This window comes from Carettochelys insculpta, chromosome 6 (assembly GCF_033958435.1).
Source record: "Carettochelys insculpta isolate YL-2023 chromosome 6, ASM3395843v1, whole genome shotgun sequence".
Taxonomy (NCBI): Eukaryota; Metazoa; Chordata; order Testudines; family Carettochelyidae; genus Carettochelys; species Carettochelys insculpta.
Genome location: NC_134142.1, coordinates 19,005,951 through 19,025,882, shown reverse-complemented (window position 1 = coordinate 19,025,882; position 19,932 = coordinate 19,005,951). Strand labels below are relative to the sequence as shown.

At 44.1% G+C, this 19,932-nt stretch overlaps 2 protein-coding genes across 4 annotated transcripts in view; one reads left to right on the top strand and one right to left on the bottom strand.

Annotated features, from left to right (window-relative positions):
* AKT1 (AKT serine/threonine kinase 1) overlaps positions 1–12,143 on the bottom strand; it is a 153,281-nt gene extending 141,138 nt beyond the window's left edge. Inside the window, exon 1 of the mRNA XM_074996393.1 lies at positions 12,072–12,143. The gene's annotated coding sequence lies outside the window, so the exon portion shown is untranslated. The remainder of the gene's footprint in view (positions 1–12,071) is intronic.
* On the top strand, positions 11,194–17,611 carry ZBTB42 (zinc finger and BTB domain containing 42). 3 transcript variants are annotated; one of them, XM_074996395.1, is made up of 2 exons: positions 11,194–11,431; positions 12,834–17,611. In XM_074996395.1, the coding sequence occupies exon 2, from the start codon at positions 12,848–12,850 to the stop codon at positions 14,276–14,278; it is 1,431 nt and encodes a 476-aa protein (XP_074852496.1). In that variant the 5' UTR covers positions 11,194–11,431; positions 12,834–12,847; the 3' UTR covers positions 14,279–17,611. The 3 variants fall into 3 exon arrangements, with proteins under 3 accessions (XP_074852496.1, XP_074852497.1, XP_074852498.1); XM_074996396.1 differs by lacking the exon at positions 11,194–11,431 and adding an exon at positions 12,095–12,232; XM_074996397.1 differs by lacking the exon at positions 11,194–11,431 and adding an exon at positions 12,099–12,232 and having other exon boundaries at positions 12,815–17,611.
* The last annotated feature ends 2,321 nt before the right edge of the window (positions 17,612–19,932 follow it).

Genomic DNA, 19,932 nt, shown 5'->3' with positions numbered 1-19,932 from the left:
GTACACCTATCTACAGAGTCTTGCACAGCCACAAATCATTCTCCAGGGCCCAATTCTAATACCACAGAAGTCCATAGGGATCTTTTGCCTGTGGCCAGGGGAAGCTGAATCAGTCCTTATGACCAGACTTACACTTGCCTTTCTCACACTGTTGAGCAGTTACTTACATGAACCATCCCACTGGCTTCAGTGAGACTCTGCATGAGAGCTCCCCCCATGCCACAGTATCTTTTCTAATAGAAAATAAATTTTCTTGACGATCAGACTTTAGGCACATACTCCTCCTATTATGCATTTGTTGTTCATTCTGTTTCCATTTCCTTCTGCAGCAGCTGTACGTCTGCGTTCTTTTTCAGGGAACCTCATCACAGAAAACTATTAGCCAGCCCTGTTTTAAAAGCAGGCCACACTCCCCATTGGCTTTGTCTGTTTGTTTTCAAGTGCACGGCTCACTTGCAGCTGCCTCTTGTGCCCTTTGCATGAAGATTTGTTGCCAACATAAAACTATTTGCCAATGCAGCTTTTTATTAACACACAAAAAAATCATTCTTTGTTCCTTCTACGTATAAAAGCAAAAACCCCACCTTGTCCCAAGCATCCGAGACTGGCACAAACGGGAAGAGAACAGCCCGGTATTGTTCTAGGCCAACAGCCAAAACAACCTGTGCAAGTTTGCACTGGAAATAGTTTTCATAGTCAGAGGGTCTGCTATCAGAGAAGTTAAAAACTAGCCATTAGCCACCCAACCTGCCAGTTTCACTGAGTTACTTCCTGTTACCCCTGTTACCCTACCCCACCCACACTTTGCTTTTGTCTAGTTCCCAATCTGTCTTCTCATCATTGCCCCTTCTTATCGCTTGCAGCACATTGAAGACTGTGCTTCTTTGTGAAAATGTCAGTTCTAACTGCTCTCCGGGCCAAGGGCCGCCAACCATTACTCATGGAAGCAGCACTTACAGGAGCAGTTCTACAGAAATCAGTGACTGAGTGAATGAGGGTTTCTGGCATCCGGCCTTTATTTGCCTTGTTTAGCTGGTAACTACCAGACCATGTATTTATTTTTTCAGCCTCCCTGTAGAACTTAATGCAGACTCACCTTTTTATCATCTTGCTACTCTTCTCTGGGACTTTTCTATTGCCTCAGTGGGCCAAATTCAGCCCTGGCAACCTGGGCACACCTCCACTGACTTCAGCTGACTGCACTGATTGCACTGAAAACTTGGCCCCAATCAAGTCAGTGAGAGTTTTTCCCTTCATGTCAGTGGCCCCAGACTGTGTGCCCAATATTGGGCACAAGTCAACCAAATGCTATTGTGCATTCCGTTTCTTCTCTATGCCACTAATTACAATACCCCTTTTGCCTTCTGACCCAAGGATCAGTCATTAATTGTGCCAGTGGTTAATTTTCTGAGGCGTTCTGCTGTTCTCCCTCTCCTGACTATATAACTCCAAATGTCACGACCTCTCATCGAAAGGGCGACGCACAATGCCTTTGTCCTCCATTCTCCCCAACTATTTACATATCTTCTGGATATTTCCACTTTATTGTAGAGATGGGCAAAACTAAGGACTTTGAGTCTGATCTCTTTCAACTATGAGAAGTGGTGGGGAAGGTGTTTGGATTTCAATGTCTTGATCAGAACCTTCCCCTTCCGTTTTTGTTTTGGATCACATGACAGCTTAGTAGAGGACTATTTTCTGGTTACAATTCAAATGGGCACCAAGATTACACAAATCTCTCAAAGAACTGATCCCATGGGACTTTTGCTCTTTGGGGCTGCAGTCATACAAGTGTGGTGCCATTGTATTTAATCATGAACCATAGTCCACAGCTGCCCACAAATCAGAACCCTCAACTTAAGCCATACTCAACTCAGATCTGAAAACAATCTTTTTGGCCCACTTCTTTTCCCTTTACCAGGTGTTCCCAACCTATTCATCACTGTGGGCCACACATGCAGCTTTCAGTGTTATGTGGGCCGCATCCACAAAGTATATATACTACCAGTATGGCCTTGAGAATGTCAGATGCCTCTCAGCTGTGTGCTGAGTGGACTGCAAGCAGCTCATTGGCCTCAGGTTGAGAGCCACTGCCTTATACTGTTCCCTAGTCCATTTAGTTTAGCATCTTTTGCAAATCTGGATTCTATGCAGGAGTCAATTTCATTTAAACTATTTACAGTCAGAAAGAAAATTATCCCCAATGATACTTCCATGGTAATACTCCACACATTCCTTCCTCCTTCCTGACCAATGACATTCTACTACTAATATGTGCTCTGGTTACCTAACAAGGTCCTTATCATTCAAGATTGTTCCCTCGTACTTATTAACCAGATACTCTAATTTCCTGTTAGTGCTGTATCAAGTGCTTTTTCGCAAAGCCAAGGAAATGGCATCCATCTGCTTTTTAAATGCCCTTTAAAAATGCCACCAGTCTTGTCAGATGAGATTTATACTTTGTAAAAAAAATAGACAACTTTTTAGTGGGCTGATATTTTGTCGTATACTCTAGCTGTTCCTTATTAATGTCTCCAGAATCTCACATCACCAGCATTCAAATGGACTAAGTCTCCAAGTCTTGAAAATATTCAGCTCCAATTGGAGTAAATGGGCTTTGAGGATCCATAGCAGTTTATAGGAGTTCAATACCTTACAGAACCAGTCCTAGTTTCACTCTCTTCCGTAACTATTTTGTCCAAAAAGGAGCTCCAAATCTGTCATGAGGACATTTTGTTACTTACGAGGCCCCACCTCTATCTAGAAAAGTAATTAAGCCCATGCATAATTTGAACTCATGTCACTATATACATGTTCAAACTTATGCAGGTACTTAAGTGCTGCATCAGAGCCTGTACGAGACTCTTAATGACGAAGACCAGCATCCCATTTTTATTTCCTGGTCAGGAAGTAACAACTTATACCAACCCAAAGCAAGCACAGTGAAAGTGTGGTGCAAACATGTGAAATAAATTCATCAGCAGAATAAAATAGGGACTGGAATTCACTTCTTGGTAGGCAGGAGAAGGATGTTCTGGAAAGATATTTCTAGTTCAGCTTCTTTTGCTGCACTGTTTGGGCTTTGGTTGTTAAAGGAAGAAGTCTTCATCAGAAGGTGATTACTATCAAGCCTCTATGCTAATTTATATTATTGCTTAATATGTATTTTAATCACAAGATTTCCTCATTCTGATATAGCAAAATACAACTGCTGCAGCAAAACCTTATGTATACATTGCAGTGTGTTCTTCCTCTACAGCTAAAATAAAGCCTTGTGATGAATTGTTAAAATAATGCATTATTCAACTTTAAACAGAACAATGTTGGATCAGTTATTTTCCTTTAATAGGATATTTTCTTCTTCTCTGGCAGTCTGGCCCTTAACTGCATTACTTAGCTTATCTGTGACTGTAATGGGTCCTGATTTAAACAATTTTGTTAAGACATGATAACTCTTGGTACCCAGTCCCCAACTGATGGCAAATAGCAAATAGAGCTATTGCTATTCACTGGTCCGTACTCTGCCACTACTATTTTGCATTCACTTGTTATTTGGTAATGAAGGCTACCAGGTGTTTTTTTTTCTGGGAAAATTTAACAAGCAAAATGTTAAAAAACCAAAAATTCTCCTTTCTATCTCCTAAAAAAATAAGACATTCTGAACGCGGGCATACAATATAAAGAAGGGCCCCAAAATTAACTTTTGGGAGTAAACAAACGGTAAATGTTGGGCGGGGGGAATATTCAGAGAGTGTACAAATCAGGCAAGTGTAAGCTGTATCCAACCATAGTCATGCAAATTTGCTATGTCAGCAGAAACCAGTGGCTGTGGTTTCACTGAGGGCAAACGCTCCATATAAGGAAGAGGGAATCTGTGGCTAAAGTCTGCAGAGCCACTTTTACTGACAGCTCCTAGAGACCCAGAACACAGCCTGCGACAATAGCAGCCAGAAGTGAAAGAGGTCCAGCCGGCAGAGCACAGAAGTTGTGGCTGCTGACAGTATCAGTAACACTAGGTGGACCGTACCAGTGTGCAAGATAAGTGTCTAATGGGAATGCATCCCCAAATCTCAGGAGTGATAATCATCCCTTAACACTGGAGGCAAACCGAGATATTAAAGATGAAAAGCTTAACTGACTTCAATAACAAAGTATGCAGATGCCACCATGTATAACATCAATTTAGCTGTACGTGTACATACATATCAGCACTGGAATGGTGTCTTCTTACTGATGCCCATCATTGAAATAAAGTGGATGTACAAATTTTTTTTTTACACACAATTATCGATGTAGGGGGGTCCATTCAGAGATGAGTGTACTGTGTATACTGTACAGGACCCTCACACTTAATTACACATACATGCACAGACATCACTCACTCATGCTTGGCTGGGCATCCAGAATCCTTGGAAGAGACCATGCTGGCTGTAATATATACTGTGGTTTGTGCAGAGAACTGGAGAGATGCACATTAAAGCTACCCCAAGCAGTTCCCTTGTTTGCTACCCCTGGCATTTGACCATGCCTCCTTTTGAGAAGGCCACTCACACAGCAGGTCCAAGAAGTGAGGGAGTTGTCTGCATCACACCATGTTTCCCTAAAATCATAAGTTGGCAGCAAGCCAGATGCTCTCAACTGATGTAAATTGGAGTAGCTTCACTGAGTTCAAGGGGACTACTCCAATTTATACCAACTGGTTCCACATTCTGTTGGGTATAGCTCCCACTCATAGGGAGAGCATGAGCTGTAACTGGCAAGCCTTTCTAATGTGTGTTGTGAACCAGATGGCATAACTGAGCTTCAGAAAAGGAAGCATAAAAACTTAATTATATAAAACCAGTTATGACCATTGCATTTAATATCCCTTCAGTTGCTGTCAGTTTGTCCTGTATCTTATCACCAGTCTCCTTTGCATTAGCAACAGATTGGGGGATGAAGAGGAAGCAAAAGGTATCATGGACAGAATAAATTGGGTTAACGGAGATGAGTTACGTGACCTTGAGTTGGCTGACAACATTGCTTTACTAAATATGACATGGAACAAAATTACGCCCCTATGTCACAGGTAGAACAGGAAGCCTTGAAAACTGGATAGAAAGTAAATGCAGAGAAAACTAAGACTGTGGACAACAGATGCAAAGGTGCCCTTGGATGGAAAGGAAATCAAGCAGGTAGAAGAGTTCTACCATCTGGGGAGCATGATGACATTTGAAGGTGGCTGTGATAAACTTATTTATATGACATTAGGAAAAGCAAACACTGCTTATGGAAGGATGAACGACATCTGGTAGGGCTGTGGTCACCACACCAAACTGTACTGAGCGTGCCACTTTATGGAGCAGAGATTTGGCCGATGACAGTGACTAACTAAGATTAAAGGCTGCCAGTCAGATAGGCTAAGGTCGATATTACACATTTCACATAAAAACAGAGCAAGCTATGAATATATCATTAAAGAAAGAAGTTTACTGTCTGACAGATGGGAGATTTGCTAAGCAGGCACTGAAGTGGGTACACAAGAGTGGAAAGAGAGTGAGGAAGGCCCAGGATGAGCTGGCAGAAGACAGTGACAGAGGATATTGAATGCACAGGCATCACCCGTGAAGAAGTACCACAAGTACCTAATGTGTGTAACCAGTGGCAGAACTGATGTGCCAGAGAATCAGAAAGAAATAAAGTGTAAAGTAAGGTCTAATGAGTGTAATACTATTTCTAAAACTGATTCTCCCTCTGAACTGGTATCAGACTAAGTGGTATCTAAACCTACAGCCACACTACAGCAGAAGATCAACCTGCTCAGGGTCAATCTTCCAGGGTTTTGTTTGGCGCAGACTCAAAATAGCACTTTCTAGGGTCAAAGTTGACCCCAGAAATCCTTGCGAGCTGCGAGGATTAAAGAAGGTCGACAGGAGAAACAGTCCCGTCGACCTTCGTCCACGTAGACTGCCATAGCAGTGAACCACTGATAAGTCGTATCCCAAAATATAGTGCCCACTGTGTAGACACAGCCTCAGAGACCTGCAAGAAAGGAAAAAGCAGGTGATTTGGCTCAGTTGTACATTTACATTATGGTATTTTGTAGTGCAGGACTTCTCAAAATGTGGCATCAGGGGCATTGGTCACTATTGCCCATGACAAAGTCACCACTTTAGGTCTTGCCTACACTTGATAGTTGCACAGTTTTAACTATATTGGTACAGTTAAAGCAGTATAATCCCCTAGTGTGGACACAATTATATCAGTGTAAAGGTGTTGGATACACAGATAGCTATTCTTATAAGGTGTAGCAATTTCCATTTTTTTTTAAATAAAAAGTTTAGCTATGGCTAAGTATAGATGTTATTCCTGGAGAAAAACTGACTGCTGTCATATTTTACTTACATTTTAACCACGGTATCTAATCTAAAATTACCGTGGAATTATAATCACTTTACTAAAAATAAAGTGCTGTTATTTGTACACAGTTATTGCTAGCTGATAGGAAGCCAACAGAAATTAAATCTAACCCTTTCAGCCTGCTTCTCTTTTTCTCTCTCTTTCCCTTGTTTTCAAAGAAGAGAATGGGCTTTAAAAATGTGGTACTGTAGTACCAAGCAAGGGACTGATCCTTACAGACTTTGCCAAGACAAAATTCCCTGTGCAGTCATACTAGCAAAGTGTAGCGTGTGGGATCACATCATAGGTTGGGAAGACAGAAAGTCTCATTCAATAAATGTATTTATTAAAAAAAAGAGTGCCAGAGAATATAAAGGGTATGAAATTTTTATAAGATCATACAAGTTGGATTACAAACTCAGGAAGAAGAGCTGAGAGTTGAGTTCACTAGTACATCTGACAGAGTGTTATAGATTTGGATAGTACTGCACTATACACCCAGGAAAAAATCCCTACCCCAAGCAATGTAATTGAGACAGATGCAAAAGACTGCAGAACATTTCAAATGCACCAATGTATGGAGACTGTGCCAGTCCAGAGCAGAGGTCAGCAACAAAAATAGCAAGAAGACCCATTTTTTCCAATTTGGTAAAACACTAAATAATTCAAGAGCTGCAATGCATGTGAATACGAGGTGGTCCTTAATAAATAACATCAAACCATACTTTTTGTAACCCCTTGTAGTACTCACCCATGACTGCAAGAAAAGTCCCAAGACAGACTGGAAGGAGAATTTGCAGCTCCCTCAGCTAATGAATGGAGGGCTCCTGGGGAGAGCCAAGCACAGAGTAATTTTCTGGAGCACCCTAGTATATAAGGAGCAGCTCTGGTAGATCTGATTCAGTGAGGCCCTAGCCATGGAAGGGATGGGACCAGCTCCTAGACAGAGCAAGCACAGATTAAGAGTGGTACTGGGCAGGCTAGGGAGAGGCTCCAGCCTCATGCCTGCCAGCCTTCTGGCTTCAAAATAGAGGCCCAGAGGGTTCAAGGGGGCCATGGAAGAAATGTTCTAGGGAGCAAAGCAGTTGAGGGGGGCAGAACCAGGCTGCTGCCAGAGGGTCCCTGAACCAGGACTCAGAGTAGTGGGCAGGCTTGAGTCCCTCCCCTTCCTCCTTGTACCACACCTAGCCACATCAGGGTGGCTCTAAGAAACTGTAGTGTGCCCCAGACATGAAGGGTTAGACCAAGGCTTAGCAGGCTACAGTACTGGGAGCCCTGGAATGAACCAGGGCTGCTGAATTCCCTAGGAAAGGGAAGAGACTACTAGAGCATTCACTCCTGGAGGGCAGTGTCCTGAAGAGGACACCACAAGCTAGATAGTGATGTCAGTCCAGAGCTGATCCTCAGAAGGGAGTGGTAGCCATCAACACACCAGCCAGAAGGAGGCCCCTGCAGAGGAACACAAGCCAATTCCCAGACCAACCAGCAGGAGGCTCTTTGGTGGTGAGTTGACCCTGTAACAGCCCACTTTTAAGAACAGTGCACATGCTATGATTTATAATGTGATCCATATTTACTGCAGGATGTTCACAAACTTCTTACATACTCTTTTTCCTCATAGTTTTTGTCTCTCTTCCTAACTTTCACTCCTAAACCTTCTCTCTCTGTGGAGGACGCTGGGGGAGTGAGCCAACATTTCAAGATCACCAATTGTTGCTATTTAGATATGAGCTGCTCATTTTTGTGCTTTTAGACATTCTCCATTCATTGAATACAATCATGAGGGGTTTTCTTTAACTTTGCAATTACAGCATCGGGAGCCACAAAGAAGTCCTCAAAGAGACATCAACAAAGAAAAGCTTTATGAAAGCTTCACCTGCAGTTTGGGAGGTAACCGGGAATAACTGTCTAGTGTTGACTGGATTGTTGGATAAAGTGGGGGTAACAGGCTACAGTAGTTGAAGGGGCTGTTCCAGGCCAATGAGCAGATCTAGGTTATAAAACTTGCTGTTTTCCAAGGCAATCACAGGAAAATCACTTGTCTTATGCTTATGAACTTTGTTGAATACGGATGAATTTAGGCATATGGTGCTTCAGGGCTTTGCAGACTCAGAATCTATACACTCAGTGCTTCAGTTTCCCTATTGTACTATTGTCTCCATCTTACTACTTCTATCTGAAAATGCTATTGTGAAGATACAATCAGTAGTTGACATGAGGAACTGGGATACTTTGGAAATCATTGCCATAGAAATGTCTTTCAAATTAACCTGCCATGGTAAGCTTTGATCTGTGAGAGCAGCAAGCAAAGGCAATACTGATCCTGATTTCTATGAACAGAGCCTGGAATTAAAATGACAGAAATCTGAATTAAACTGACAGTAACAAACACATTAATTATAATAGCGTTGTATGGTAGCACCTAGGGGCCCTATTGCTCTAGATATTGTAATGAGGTAAACAATAGTCCTAGCTCTGTGCTATTTTACAATCTAGGTAGGCAACTGGTGGGAGACAAATTATCCCCATTTTACAGATTGGAAACTGAGGCCCAGCTCCCACAGGAATTCTGTGACAGAGCTAGGAAGTGAGCCCAGGTATCCTGAGTATGGTAGGTTGAAAAACAATTAATTTGTCCCAGCAAACTTTCGTGCAGTTGTTGTAGACCAGTCCATCCCAGGATATGACAGACAAGGTGGGTGAGGTAATAGCTTTTTTGGGCTGCCTGTGGGTAGAGAGACCAGCTTTTAAGCTTATACAGAGGGGAAGCAGAGCTCTCTGTGGCCTGAAAGCTTATCTCCCTCTCCAGCAGAAGTTGGTCCAATAAAAGATGTTACCTCATGCACATTTATTTCTTTAAACTCTGCATTTTTAAAACTGGGTCCCAGGCTAGAGCTCTAATTAGGAGATCATCTTTAGAATGACATACCTCAAATGTTGCATATGCTCACAATCCACAGAAATGGAGATCAACAAAATTCAGTTACTCTCATTCATCCCCCAAGGGCCCAAACTTTCAATGATGTAGGGCTCCCCCGAAGTCACTGGGAATCTTGCTACTTATCTTGGCGAAAGCCAGGATTTCACCCTAGGCTGCTTAGCTGCCACCAGCTGGTGGTACCAACATGCACCAAACAGAAAACCCATAAAATGGCCCATGAATTCTACACTTCAATGTAAAGGGGTTTACTTTTGATGGGATTACAGCTAATTAAAATTTAAAATTGAAATTAACTATCTAAAAGGTCATCTTGAAAATCCATAGGCAGCTGGTATTTATCAGCTGACACACAACTAAGGATAAATCCAGGAAAGCATACCACATTTCCAAGTGTCATGTTTCCGTCCATCCCAAACCCAAAGCAGGAAAGTGGCAATGAGCAATTAGCACCACCTGGGGACAGTGATAACATGTAATAAAAACGTGCTGTTCAATTCAGTTTTTTTAAACATAAATGCCTCTCTCTTTGAGGGCTTGCTTCTTTAACTAGACAGCACTCTGGGAAGCAGGCTCCCTCATCTTCCCACTCACAGAGCAAACTTTGGGAAAGCATCTTAAAGGGCTCTCTTTACTCACCATCAAATCGGGCTCCCTCCAAATACATTGCAGGGCGGGGGAGGGGGGTTTGAGGCCGGATTCCTGTAACTCTAAGGAGCTTGCTTAAACCTGGGAGCTCAGGAACTTGGTGCACTGCCTCTACCGTTTGAGCTAGCAGCCAGCTGGCTCACAGCTGAGGCTGGAGAGGAGCCTCATTCTCTCTGTGTAAGTGACCGAGGTGCCGCAAGATGTTAGCCTATAAGGTGCCACGGGGCTTCTTCTTGTTTTTGAAGACACAGATTAAGTCGCTTATGCCTCTGAAACATGGGACAGTGACACCCCCCCACCGCCGCCGTGGGGGTTACACTCCCAGCAGCATTAGGCTAAAATCCACATGTAATTTATGACTCAATTCGCCCTCGTGTCTGACACGCACGTGAGCGAATCCCAGCCCCAGGTCGGGGATTACAGATGGCTGTTGGTTGTTCTCCCGCAGCGATGCTACAAGTCGCTCTGCGCCCAGCGAGGCAGGACTGTGGGCAGCCCAGCCAGGGCCGCGCCGTCCTCAGAGCTGCGCCAGCCCACGGCGCAAGGAAAAAGTTGCCAGCCCGGGCACTGGAAGTTGGGGCTCGCCGCGCGCGCCCGCCGCAAAGGGCTGTGGCTGTAGAAGACCCCGGCGAGGCTGCCCAGGCAGCCGGAGCCTGGCGCCAAGTCTCCGCTTTGCCGTTGGCAAACCGGGACCGTTGAGCAGCAAAGCGGTGCCGAGTCCTGTTAGACAGAACGGTGGCGGCAGCAGCGGGCCGGAAAGGGCTCGCCCCGGCTCCCTGCGACGTGAGCGGCTGGAGAGGGAACTGCGCCCTGGGCGAGTGACGGGGGAACCGCTGGCGGCCGGGCGGGCTCAGGGCAGCACGTTGTGTTGCAGTTCTCGCGCCTCGTTCCTCCCCGCCTGGTAAACTGTGCGGGGGGAGGGGGGGAAATACTTTCCAGCCCCGATGAGCGCCCATTTCACTGCCAGTGAGAGCCGCTCATCCCCGTCCTTGTCCAGCACAGCCTGGCCGGGACCTGGCGCGGCGTGCCAGGCCGGGAAGCGCCCCGAAGCCCCCCTCCCCCCCCCGGCCCAGCCACTGCAGCAGCGTGGGACAGCGGGTGATCGCTGCACATCCGCCCGCAGCAGCAGCGGCGGCGGTCCCCAGCAACATGCATGGGGGGGGAAAGGGGGGCGGCCGCAGCCAGCCGCCGCCGCCGCCTGGGGCTGCCAGCGGCTGGGGCTATTGTGTGCAGTAGACAGGCAGCAGGGGGAGAGACACACACACACACTCCCCGCTAGCTCAGAGGGAAAGTATCGCGAGAGCGGCTGGCTAACAACCTGCTTCACAACACAAGATCGCTGCTAGGCTGCCAGCAACACAGCGCCCGGGGCTCCCGTCCGCCTCCGGCTGCAGCCACATCTGGGGCGGCGGGGGGCCACCCCGCACGGGCGGGGGCCGGGCGCGGAGCCGCCAGCAAGGCAGGCTGGTAAGTAGCCAGCTGCGGCGCCTTCTCTGTCTCCCCACCCCCCCGGCTGGGCAGCACCCCTCTGCCTGGGGGCGCCCCCCTGCGCCTCGGTCCTCTCCGCTGCATTGGCCTCCCTCCCCCCGAGTGTGACCGCCAAGGGAAAATCCAGGCAAACAGTCCCGGAAAGTTGCGAGGTGAGGGGGCTGGGAGGGCAGCCCCCGCCTCCCGCTCACCCAGCCCAGCCGCAACTCCGAGCCTCGCCTCCCTTCCCTCCCCGGCCAACTTTGCGAGCGGCGCCGGAGCTGGGAACTTCGCCCAGCAGAGGCCGAACAGGCTTGCGCGGCTGCAGCGGGGAGATTGTTAGGGAGCAACTTTCCCAGTGTTATTCTTGGGGGGGGGGGGAGGCAGCGCCAGGGCAGGACGCGGGTGAAGTTTATGGGATTTAATGGCTGGCTATAAATGGGGCGGCTGGAACTTTAAAAGGCAGCAAGCTGTGGTTGGCTGGTAGCTAGATTCGGAGGAACATATGGCATTAAAAGGAGCACAGCTGGAGGTAGCATTTCCATCGCAGTGAAGTCAGAGCAGCTGACTCTCCAGCTTGCAGTGTAATTAGCAAACCGAGCACTCCCTCCCTCGCTCGCACACGCACTCGCTCACTCACCCGCCTGCTTTTCTTCCGCTACTGCCGCGCAGCCCGGCGCCCGCTCGCCCACCGCCAGCGTGGGCGCCTGCAGGAGGGCTGTGGCCCCCATGCCCCCCTCAGTGCTTGGGGGTAAGGTGAGCCGCCTTGTTGGATCTCCCTCTTCGGAGCCGTTCCTGCAGGTAGTTGGACTTGTAGCCTCACCGCAGCGCTCTCCTGCGACTGGTTTGCTTTTAATAACTTCTGGGGCAGTCAACTTTGCCGGGGTGGGTGTGTGCGGGCTCGGTTCCTAGGTGCACCCCCCACCTCCAAATCCGCGAAGTATTCAGGCTCCTTCCCTAGCGCCAGCGAGGCAGGAGTGATGTATTATTTAATGCAGTCTGCGCCTCAAGTTAAGCGTGGGGGTGGATTGATCGGTTTGTTTCATTACAAGAACAAAACTGCTGCCCTGAGTTAGGCATTTCCAGGAATGCAGAAACTGCTGGGTGGTTTTCTCCCGCCCCCCCACCCGCATTTGGTAGTGGAAGAGACAAAGGTTGGAGGTGCTGCTTCCTTAGAAGCATTTGTTTACTTGCAATCAAGTTTTTCCTGCTCGGAGCAGGTGTTGAGGGATGAGAGGCATGTTGGCTTGTTTAAAAATAAAACGATTATAGACAATGAACAGTAAATGCTACCTCCAAGGCTGTTTCTTTGGCTGCTATTACTCCAAAGCCAATCTGTTGGGTACAGCTGCTAGGAGGCTTTAGTTTATAGTAGCATTCAAGTTTTTCCTGTTTTGAACAGGTTATGAAGGAAGAATGGAGTTTCCAGACCATAGCCGCCAATTGCTGCAGTGTCTGAGTCAGCAGCGTCACCAGGGCTTCCTGTGTGACTGTACTGTTTTAGTTGGAGAAGCTCAGTTCAGAGCCCACAGAGCTGTTCTGGCTTCTTGCAGCATGTACTTCCATCTTTTCTACAGGGACCAGTTAGACAAAAGGGATATTGTGCATCTGAACAGTGACATTGTCACAGCCCCAGCCTTCAGTCTGCTGCTCGAATTCATGTACGAAGGCAAGCTGGTGTTTAACAGCCTTCCAGTTGAGGATGTGCTCGCTGCAGCGAGCTACCTTCACATGTATGACATTGTGAAAGTCTGCAAGGGCAAGTTGAAAGATAAAGAATTGGGTTTGGAAGAAAAGATGAACGATGGAGTGGCTAATCTGGAAAAAGAGGAGCATTTTTTAGACACTGGAACGCCGCTGGTACATGAGTTTGAGCCGGGACACAAACAAAAATTCACTGTAGCAGAATATGATAGAGCAACTAATAAAGATAGGATCAGTGGTCACCCTGGCTGGTCCTCTGAGCATATAAGTGTCAGCTCTGTGCCTGGGGAGGCAGAATCCTGTACCGTAGCAGCTGGAAAAACAAAGGCTAATGTCAATAGTTCCGCAGGACCTTTGTCCCAAAGGTCTGTTAACCAGACCCTGGCTTCCAGTGATGTGGACTGTGCTCTGGATTTGTCTTTCAAGCCTGTGTCTGGGAGAGATTCCTTACACCCCTCCTACGTCTTTGGACAGCTGGCTTCCGACAGCCAGCAGCAGGGTACTGAGCCACTTGTTAAAGATGAACAAGACTTGCTGTCAGATCAGGAGGACAGTGAAGCAAGGAGTCCGGAGAGTCAGCATTTTGGGAATTCAGCCAAAAGCCTAGTGACAGGGTTAGGACACATGTTCACAGGAAATGGCAATTCTCATGCAAGAGAAGATGATTTAGATCAAGACAGAGAAGAGAGTGAAGATGATATGGATTCATCAGATATCTCCTCCTCTGGTGTGCTTGTGCCTCCTGGGCATATCTGCATTTGTCCGCTTTGTAGCAAAGTTTTCCCAAACCCCCACATCCTGCAGCTGCACCTGAGCTCTCACTTCAGAGATAAAGACGGCTCAAGGACGAGGTTGTCACCTGATGGTTCGGTGCCCACCTGTACACTGTGTGGAAAGACTTTTTCTTGCATGTACACCTTAAAGAGGCACGAAAGGACTCACTCAGGCGAAAAGCCTTACACCTGTGCCCAGTGTGGAAAGAGCTTCCAGTATTCCCACAATCTCAGCCGTCATGCGGTAGTGCACACCCGAGAGAAACCCCACGGCTGCAAATGGTGTGAAAGACGATTTACACAATCCGGTGACTTATACAGACACATCCGTAAATTTCATTGCGGCCTCGTAAAGTCTTTGGTGGTTTGAGACAAGCTATTAATTTTTTTGTTTGTTGCTAATGTAACGTTTGGAGTTGTTTAAACACGGTTTCTGATTTTTCTTTCTTTTTTACTGATATTCACACCAGTTAACAATGTTGAATGATGTGTAAGGGTACACTTCAATGGCCTTTTTGCCACAGCAGCCTTTTTCCCCCCAGTGTCTCAAACCCCCCCAAATTTACTGCTCCGTTGTCTATTGTGCTCCCATGATGCATTATTTCCAAGTTAATAGAGTGAAAATGATGTGAGTACTTCTGCAACAATTTGGTTTCTATTTTTAATGCTGGGAGTACTTGCTTCATGTTCCCCTTCCCCCTCATTTCTTTTCCCCAGTTTCAAAAAAAAAAAAAAAGAGAGTCAAAATGGAATCGGAAATGCTCCAAGATTTACTGAAGTCCCCTAAAATGCTATCTGTGCATTCTACAACAACATGAACGAACGATAGATTATTTTGATCTGCTAATTGAACTCCATGTGTCTCAAAATGAGACCTTACAGCTTTTTCAAATGGTGGCCTTTTAGTTGGCCCAGTTTTTAAAAGAGGTTTGAGAATTCCTTCAATTGTACTTTGATATCTGGTAGAATTTAGCTTTTGAGTCTTACTACCGTATCAGAGTAGGTTTCAATCGACCCTAAAATCTGAATGAGAATTCTTGCATACAGACTTGGCACACTCAGGAGGGCAGGGTTTTTTTGGTTGTTTACGTTTTTCTTCCCTTCTCTCCTCCAAGGACTACTGTTTGTTGAACAGCACTGAGCTGCTTTTGAACTTAAAAATCTGGGTAGAAACATGTTTCCATTGGCACTGTATTCACTCCTTAGCTATTGAAGGATACACACTAGAGTAATCATGTAAACTCATGTGCTCGATGAACACTTTTCCATCCCTGTCTCAACAAATGCAGGGACCAATCCTGCTCCCACTGGGGGAAAATTACTGCAATGAATAAATGGATGCAAGATTGGGCTTGTAACCTGTGCTATAACTTTGCTCATACGTTTGGGAATAGATAAAAGTACACAACAACTGCGGAGGCCGGTGAAGGAAATTAAATGGCTGAGCAGCTACTTAGGAACTGATGGCCAGTATCCTTAGGAGAAAATCGGTCACTGTAGTAATACAGAATGGTCAGTCTTCATTTTTTCCCCTTAAACAGGGATTTCTGATTGGTTCAAGATACTTATAGCATGTTTTGATATGCTTAGTAAAATTAGTTCTTTTAAATGACATGTTTTAAAGATCAGTGGCTTCAATTTGTTTTTTAACAGTTTAGGTACTGTTAAAGTTGGCAACTGCTCTGTACCAAGTTTTGTGGAATTCTACTGATTTCTGGGATAGGGCAAATGCAAGCCAGCAATGAAACTTGGCCCTGCTAGTTTTGCACCAGCCAAAAGAAAGATTAACTTTCCCATTCTTTCTTTAAAAGTTAGGTCTGGTGTAATATAACTTGTAACTGAATTACTGTATTTGTAATTTGGGAGAGAACCTTTTAGTCTGCGTATGTCAGTAAATATCAGATCATGCCTATTCACTTAAAACATCCCTTCAACATACACACACAGATGTGAATTCTTATAACATCTGTAGTTTTGAATTTCATTTTCTAGACTGAATCTTGTTTTTTAATTAAGGAAAAAAGTTAATGTGTCAAGTTTACTGACATTTCTGGCATGGTTTCTTGAAGCTTAATTTATTCTTGAATTAATTTGAAGCACTGGAGTGGATTCTTCTGAATACTGTACTTCAGAATATCTGATTTCATCCCAAGAGAAGGAATTGTCCAGCATTTCCCTTTATATGTATTGCATAAGCACTACTACCTATGTAGTCTCAACAGTGTAATTGTGAAATTGATCTATTTGTGAAAGTACTTTTTTAAAAAAAAATTCAGGACGTCACACGTTGCAACCTCCTCTTTGTTCATCTCTTAAACTATATGAATGTACATGTAATGTGAAATTTTACTTCTACTCTTAGTTTGTTCAAACTGATTTCTTTGTATCACTGTAAAATATTTTTGTTGAACCTCTTATGTAGGAAAGTGGGAGAGCACTGTATGTGTAAACAGAAGTGGCTTTGGTACTTTAGTACTTTGGTCTTATTTTACTTAATTTTTTTTTTTTTTTTTTTTTGCTGTGATTGGAAATAGCACTGAACAAAAATCTACTAAATAAGTTATTTTTTTCTCCTGATGATACTTGATATAGTATTTATTAGAATTTTTTTGAAGTGGAATTACTGTTAAACTATTTCAAAGTAAGTTAATCTATGCTCCACCTTAAATCTTAGACACCTCTGTACATGTGGCAAAATGAACAACTAATACAGTAGTGTTATCTAAACTAGCAATATTTTTCAATTTTGCATCTTTTGTGATACTGCTGTTGCATTGTATTTCACTTCCTGTTATGTATTTTATAAAAAGATCAAATATCATAAATTGTGCCATAACACATGATTAATATGGGGTCAGCAGAAAGTCAAAAAAAAGTTTGCATCTGACTTCAGTCAAGAAATAACTCACTAAACTAATGCTATGAGCATGTTCTGTACTGCATTGAATGGGATAACCGTTTTTTTAAAAAAAGGCAACTTTTTTTTCTTTCAGTGCAGTAGTGCACTCTTCTTACTTATAGATTAGTATTTTTCTCTACATCCTTAATAGCTTGAATTTTATAATTAAAGATGTTTGCACTTATTTTTAAGTGACTTTTGGCGCACTCTGTCTTGCAGATTTTTTTTTTGTAAGTTGCAATAGTTTTGAGCATGTCTTCAAAAATGGTTCACTACAGAGAAGTACTAAAATGTTGCACACTTATGATTTTCATAAACTATTTCACTGTGGGGGAGTTACTTTCTCTTTAGAGAATAGGACTGCTCTAAATTTTAAACACTGGATTTGTCTCCTACAAACAAATACTGTGAAGTTAATGTAAAAAATCATCAATATTTTTAATTGTTTTTAATCTTGGTGCAGTTCAGATTAAATATGTATATTTAAAGACACTAATTTTTGTGGGAGAGTTTTATAGTATACAGGATGTAGAAAAGCTCTTGGAATGGAATATATTTTATAAAAATGTTCTATCACTGTTTTATAGTGACCTATTTTTTTTCTTCAGTGTTAGTACTATGCTGTTTAGTCTAGATATGACAATCGCGTAAAGACTGATTTAAGGAAAAACTACTGTTAACGCTTAGTATTTTTTGCGTGGAGTTTTGTTTGCAACTGTATTGGTGTGTGCTGTAAAATGTGACAATCGTGATTAGGATTGTTGTCTTTATAAATTTACACAAAATAAACTGTGCTAGAGTTATGCATCAAGCCCTTTCTTTTTTAGATTTTTTTTTTTGTTTGTTTTAAGTTCAGTTACTTGTGGGCGTGGTTTCCACTGTCTCTTGGAATAACAAACTGCGTTTTTGGGGCTGATTGGATTTTTAGACATTGGGGAGAATTGCTGTAGTTTTGTCCGATGGACATATGCTCCATATTTAATCCTCTGTCCCTAAGGAAAACTAAACGTTCACACCCTACCCTTCTGTTTTTGATGTACTAGTGATCCTGATTCAAAGCCTACTGATACCCGTGTGACCCTTGACTGAGATTTTTGGATCTGACCTATTTTTGAGCAACTCTGCAGCATATGTTCTGTCTTTAGAATATTGTACCTGTGGTGTTAATGTGGGAACCAGGTCACAGTTCTAATCCTGCCAATACTTAAAGATTTAGTAACCTTATTTGTATGGTCCAGTTGAGGTCAATGAGACAACCCCTGCATAACTTTGTTTGGTTGGCATTTGGACTACTCATCTGAGGCTACAGCCACACTATTGAGATCAACCTGCTCAGGGCTGATCTTCTGGGGTTTTGTTTCACACATGCGCGGAACGATGCTTTCAAGGAGTCAAAGTCAACCCCAGAACTGCTTGTGAGAGGCAAGGAATAAGGACGGTTGAAGGGAGAAATGCTCCCATCGACTGCTGATAAGTTGATTTCTAGCTATGCCAGTTGCATAGCTAAAATTGTATATCAGCAGTCAACTTCTGTTGCCTCTGAAGTAGATGTAAAGGCTGCCTTCAATGGGCGTTGGAACTGGGGCCCTCTAAAAATGAAAACAGGGCTGGCTGGCTACCTGGTGAAGAGACATGTTAAGCTGTATCAGGGAGATAGCCATGTTGTTCTCAAAGATATAGACTAACAAGAAGTCTTGTGGCACCTTATGGACTAAAAGATATTTTGGAGTGTAAGTTTTCCTGAGCAAAGGCCCACTTCATCAGTATTCTGAAGGACCCAATCAGGGGCAAAGTCTGAAAAGTGGTATTGCAGAGAGCTGCAAGGAAGGAAATCCATAATAGTGCAGGGAAGCATGTTTTGCCCTTTCTTCAGTATCTTTATTGCAGTCTCTCTCATATATTGTATTCAAACCCATTTCCTGCCTTGCAGCGCTTCTGTACCTCCTGTCTCGCTCTGTAGGGAGGATAGCATGTTGTTGGAGACAGCTATCATTCCTATGGCACCCAACTGTGATGTGATGAAGTGTTGGCAAGTTTTGTATAATTGTATTGGATGTGTAGCCACCACTAGAGGTGAGTGAGTGTTACAGCTGTCTGTCTGGCACCAGTATCCATTCTTTTCTTCCATCCTCAGCCTTCTGAATACACTTGCCGATACAGAAGTTTTCAAGATACAAACCGAACCCATTTCTATTTTATTGCTCTGTTGTACAAAAATATCTTCCTTTGGGAGTTGGTAGACACAAGTGTGTCTATTAAATATAAAACTGACCCTATAAAGTGGATGATCTGCAAATATGTGTCAAGTGCTTCCAAAATGAGGAAAGCTGCCATTTAAAAAACAAAATAAACAAAAAAAACTTTGGCTTAGGCATATGTGCCCATTTTAATTATTAAAAATGTTAAAGTATCTTAGCATGCCACATTGGTGCCCATTGGTTGATAACTTAACTTAAGTGTTGTCTGTGCTGCCTCAAATACCCAGCGAACGTCATGCTTTTCCATTATGAGAAGGCTCAACAGATTCTAAACAAACTAGAAGGAAGGAGAGGGATGCAAACCAAAGTGGCTGCAAGACTGTAATAGCTTTTGAAAGGTGGACTTGTTTAGCTGTCTACTCGGCCTTGGAATATGTTAACTGTCTTCCACTCGGTAGCTTGTAGGAGGTCCTTAAGCCTTACTGGCTCAGTCTGTATATTTACATAAAACAAAACAATGCAAAAAAGCAAAACAACTTGGTTTCAGATGCACAGTGTTGCCTGTCCAGCTGTGCAGTTCACACCACTAAATGTCACAATGCAATGGCCTGCAACCACTAATACATGGCTTTGTTCTCTTCCGGCTGACATGACACGGGATAGGGTATAGCAGTTCTAAATGTGGCTACCAGCATTTTGTTATCAGATGTATGGAAGCAAAGTGCTATGGGGGTTTAATCATATGGGTTCATCATTAATGTTTTGGATTCTAGATTGGGAGAGAGGGTCTCTGTGGTGGGCAGGCTTTTAGTCAAAACAATATTTTATATTAAGCATCCAGCCCTTGTGGTATGAAGTACTGTCCTTGCTCAGGCTCACTTCCTTCACAACTGGGGGGGCTGTCAGAGTTGCTGGGCCCCTGGCTCT

Excerpts from the sequence above, each read along its gene's own strand:
- ZBTB42 (XM_074996395.1), top strand. The coding sequence starts at position 12,848 with ATGGAGTTTCCAGACCATAGCCGCCAATTGCTGCAGTGTCTGAGTCAG.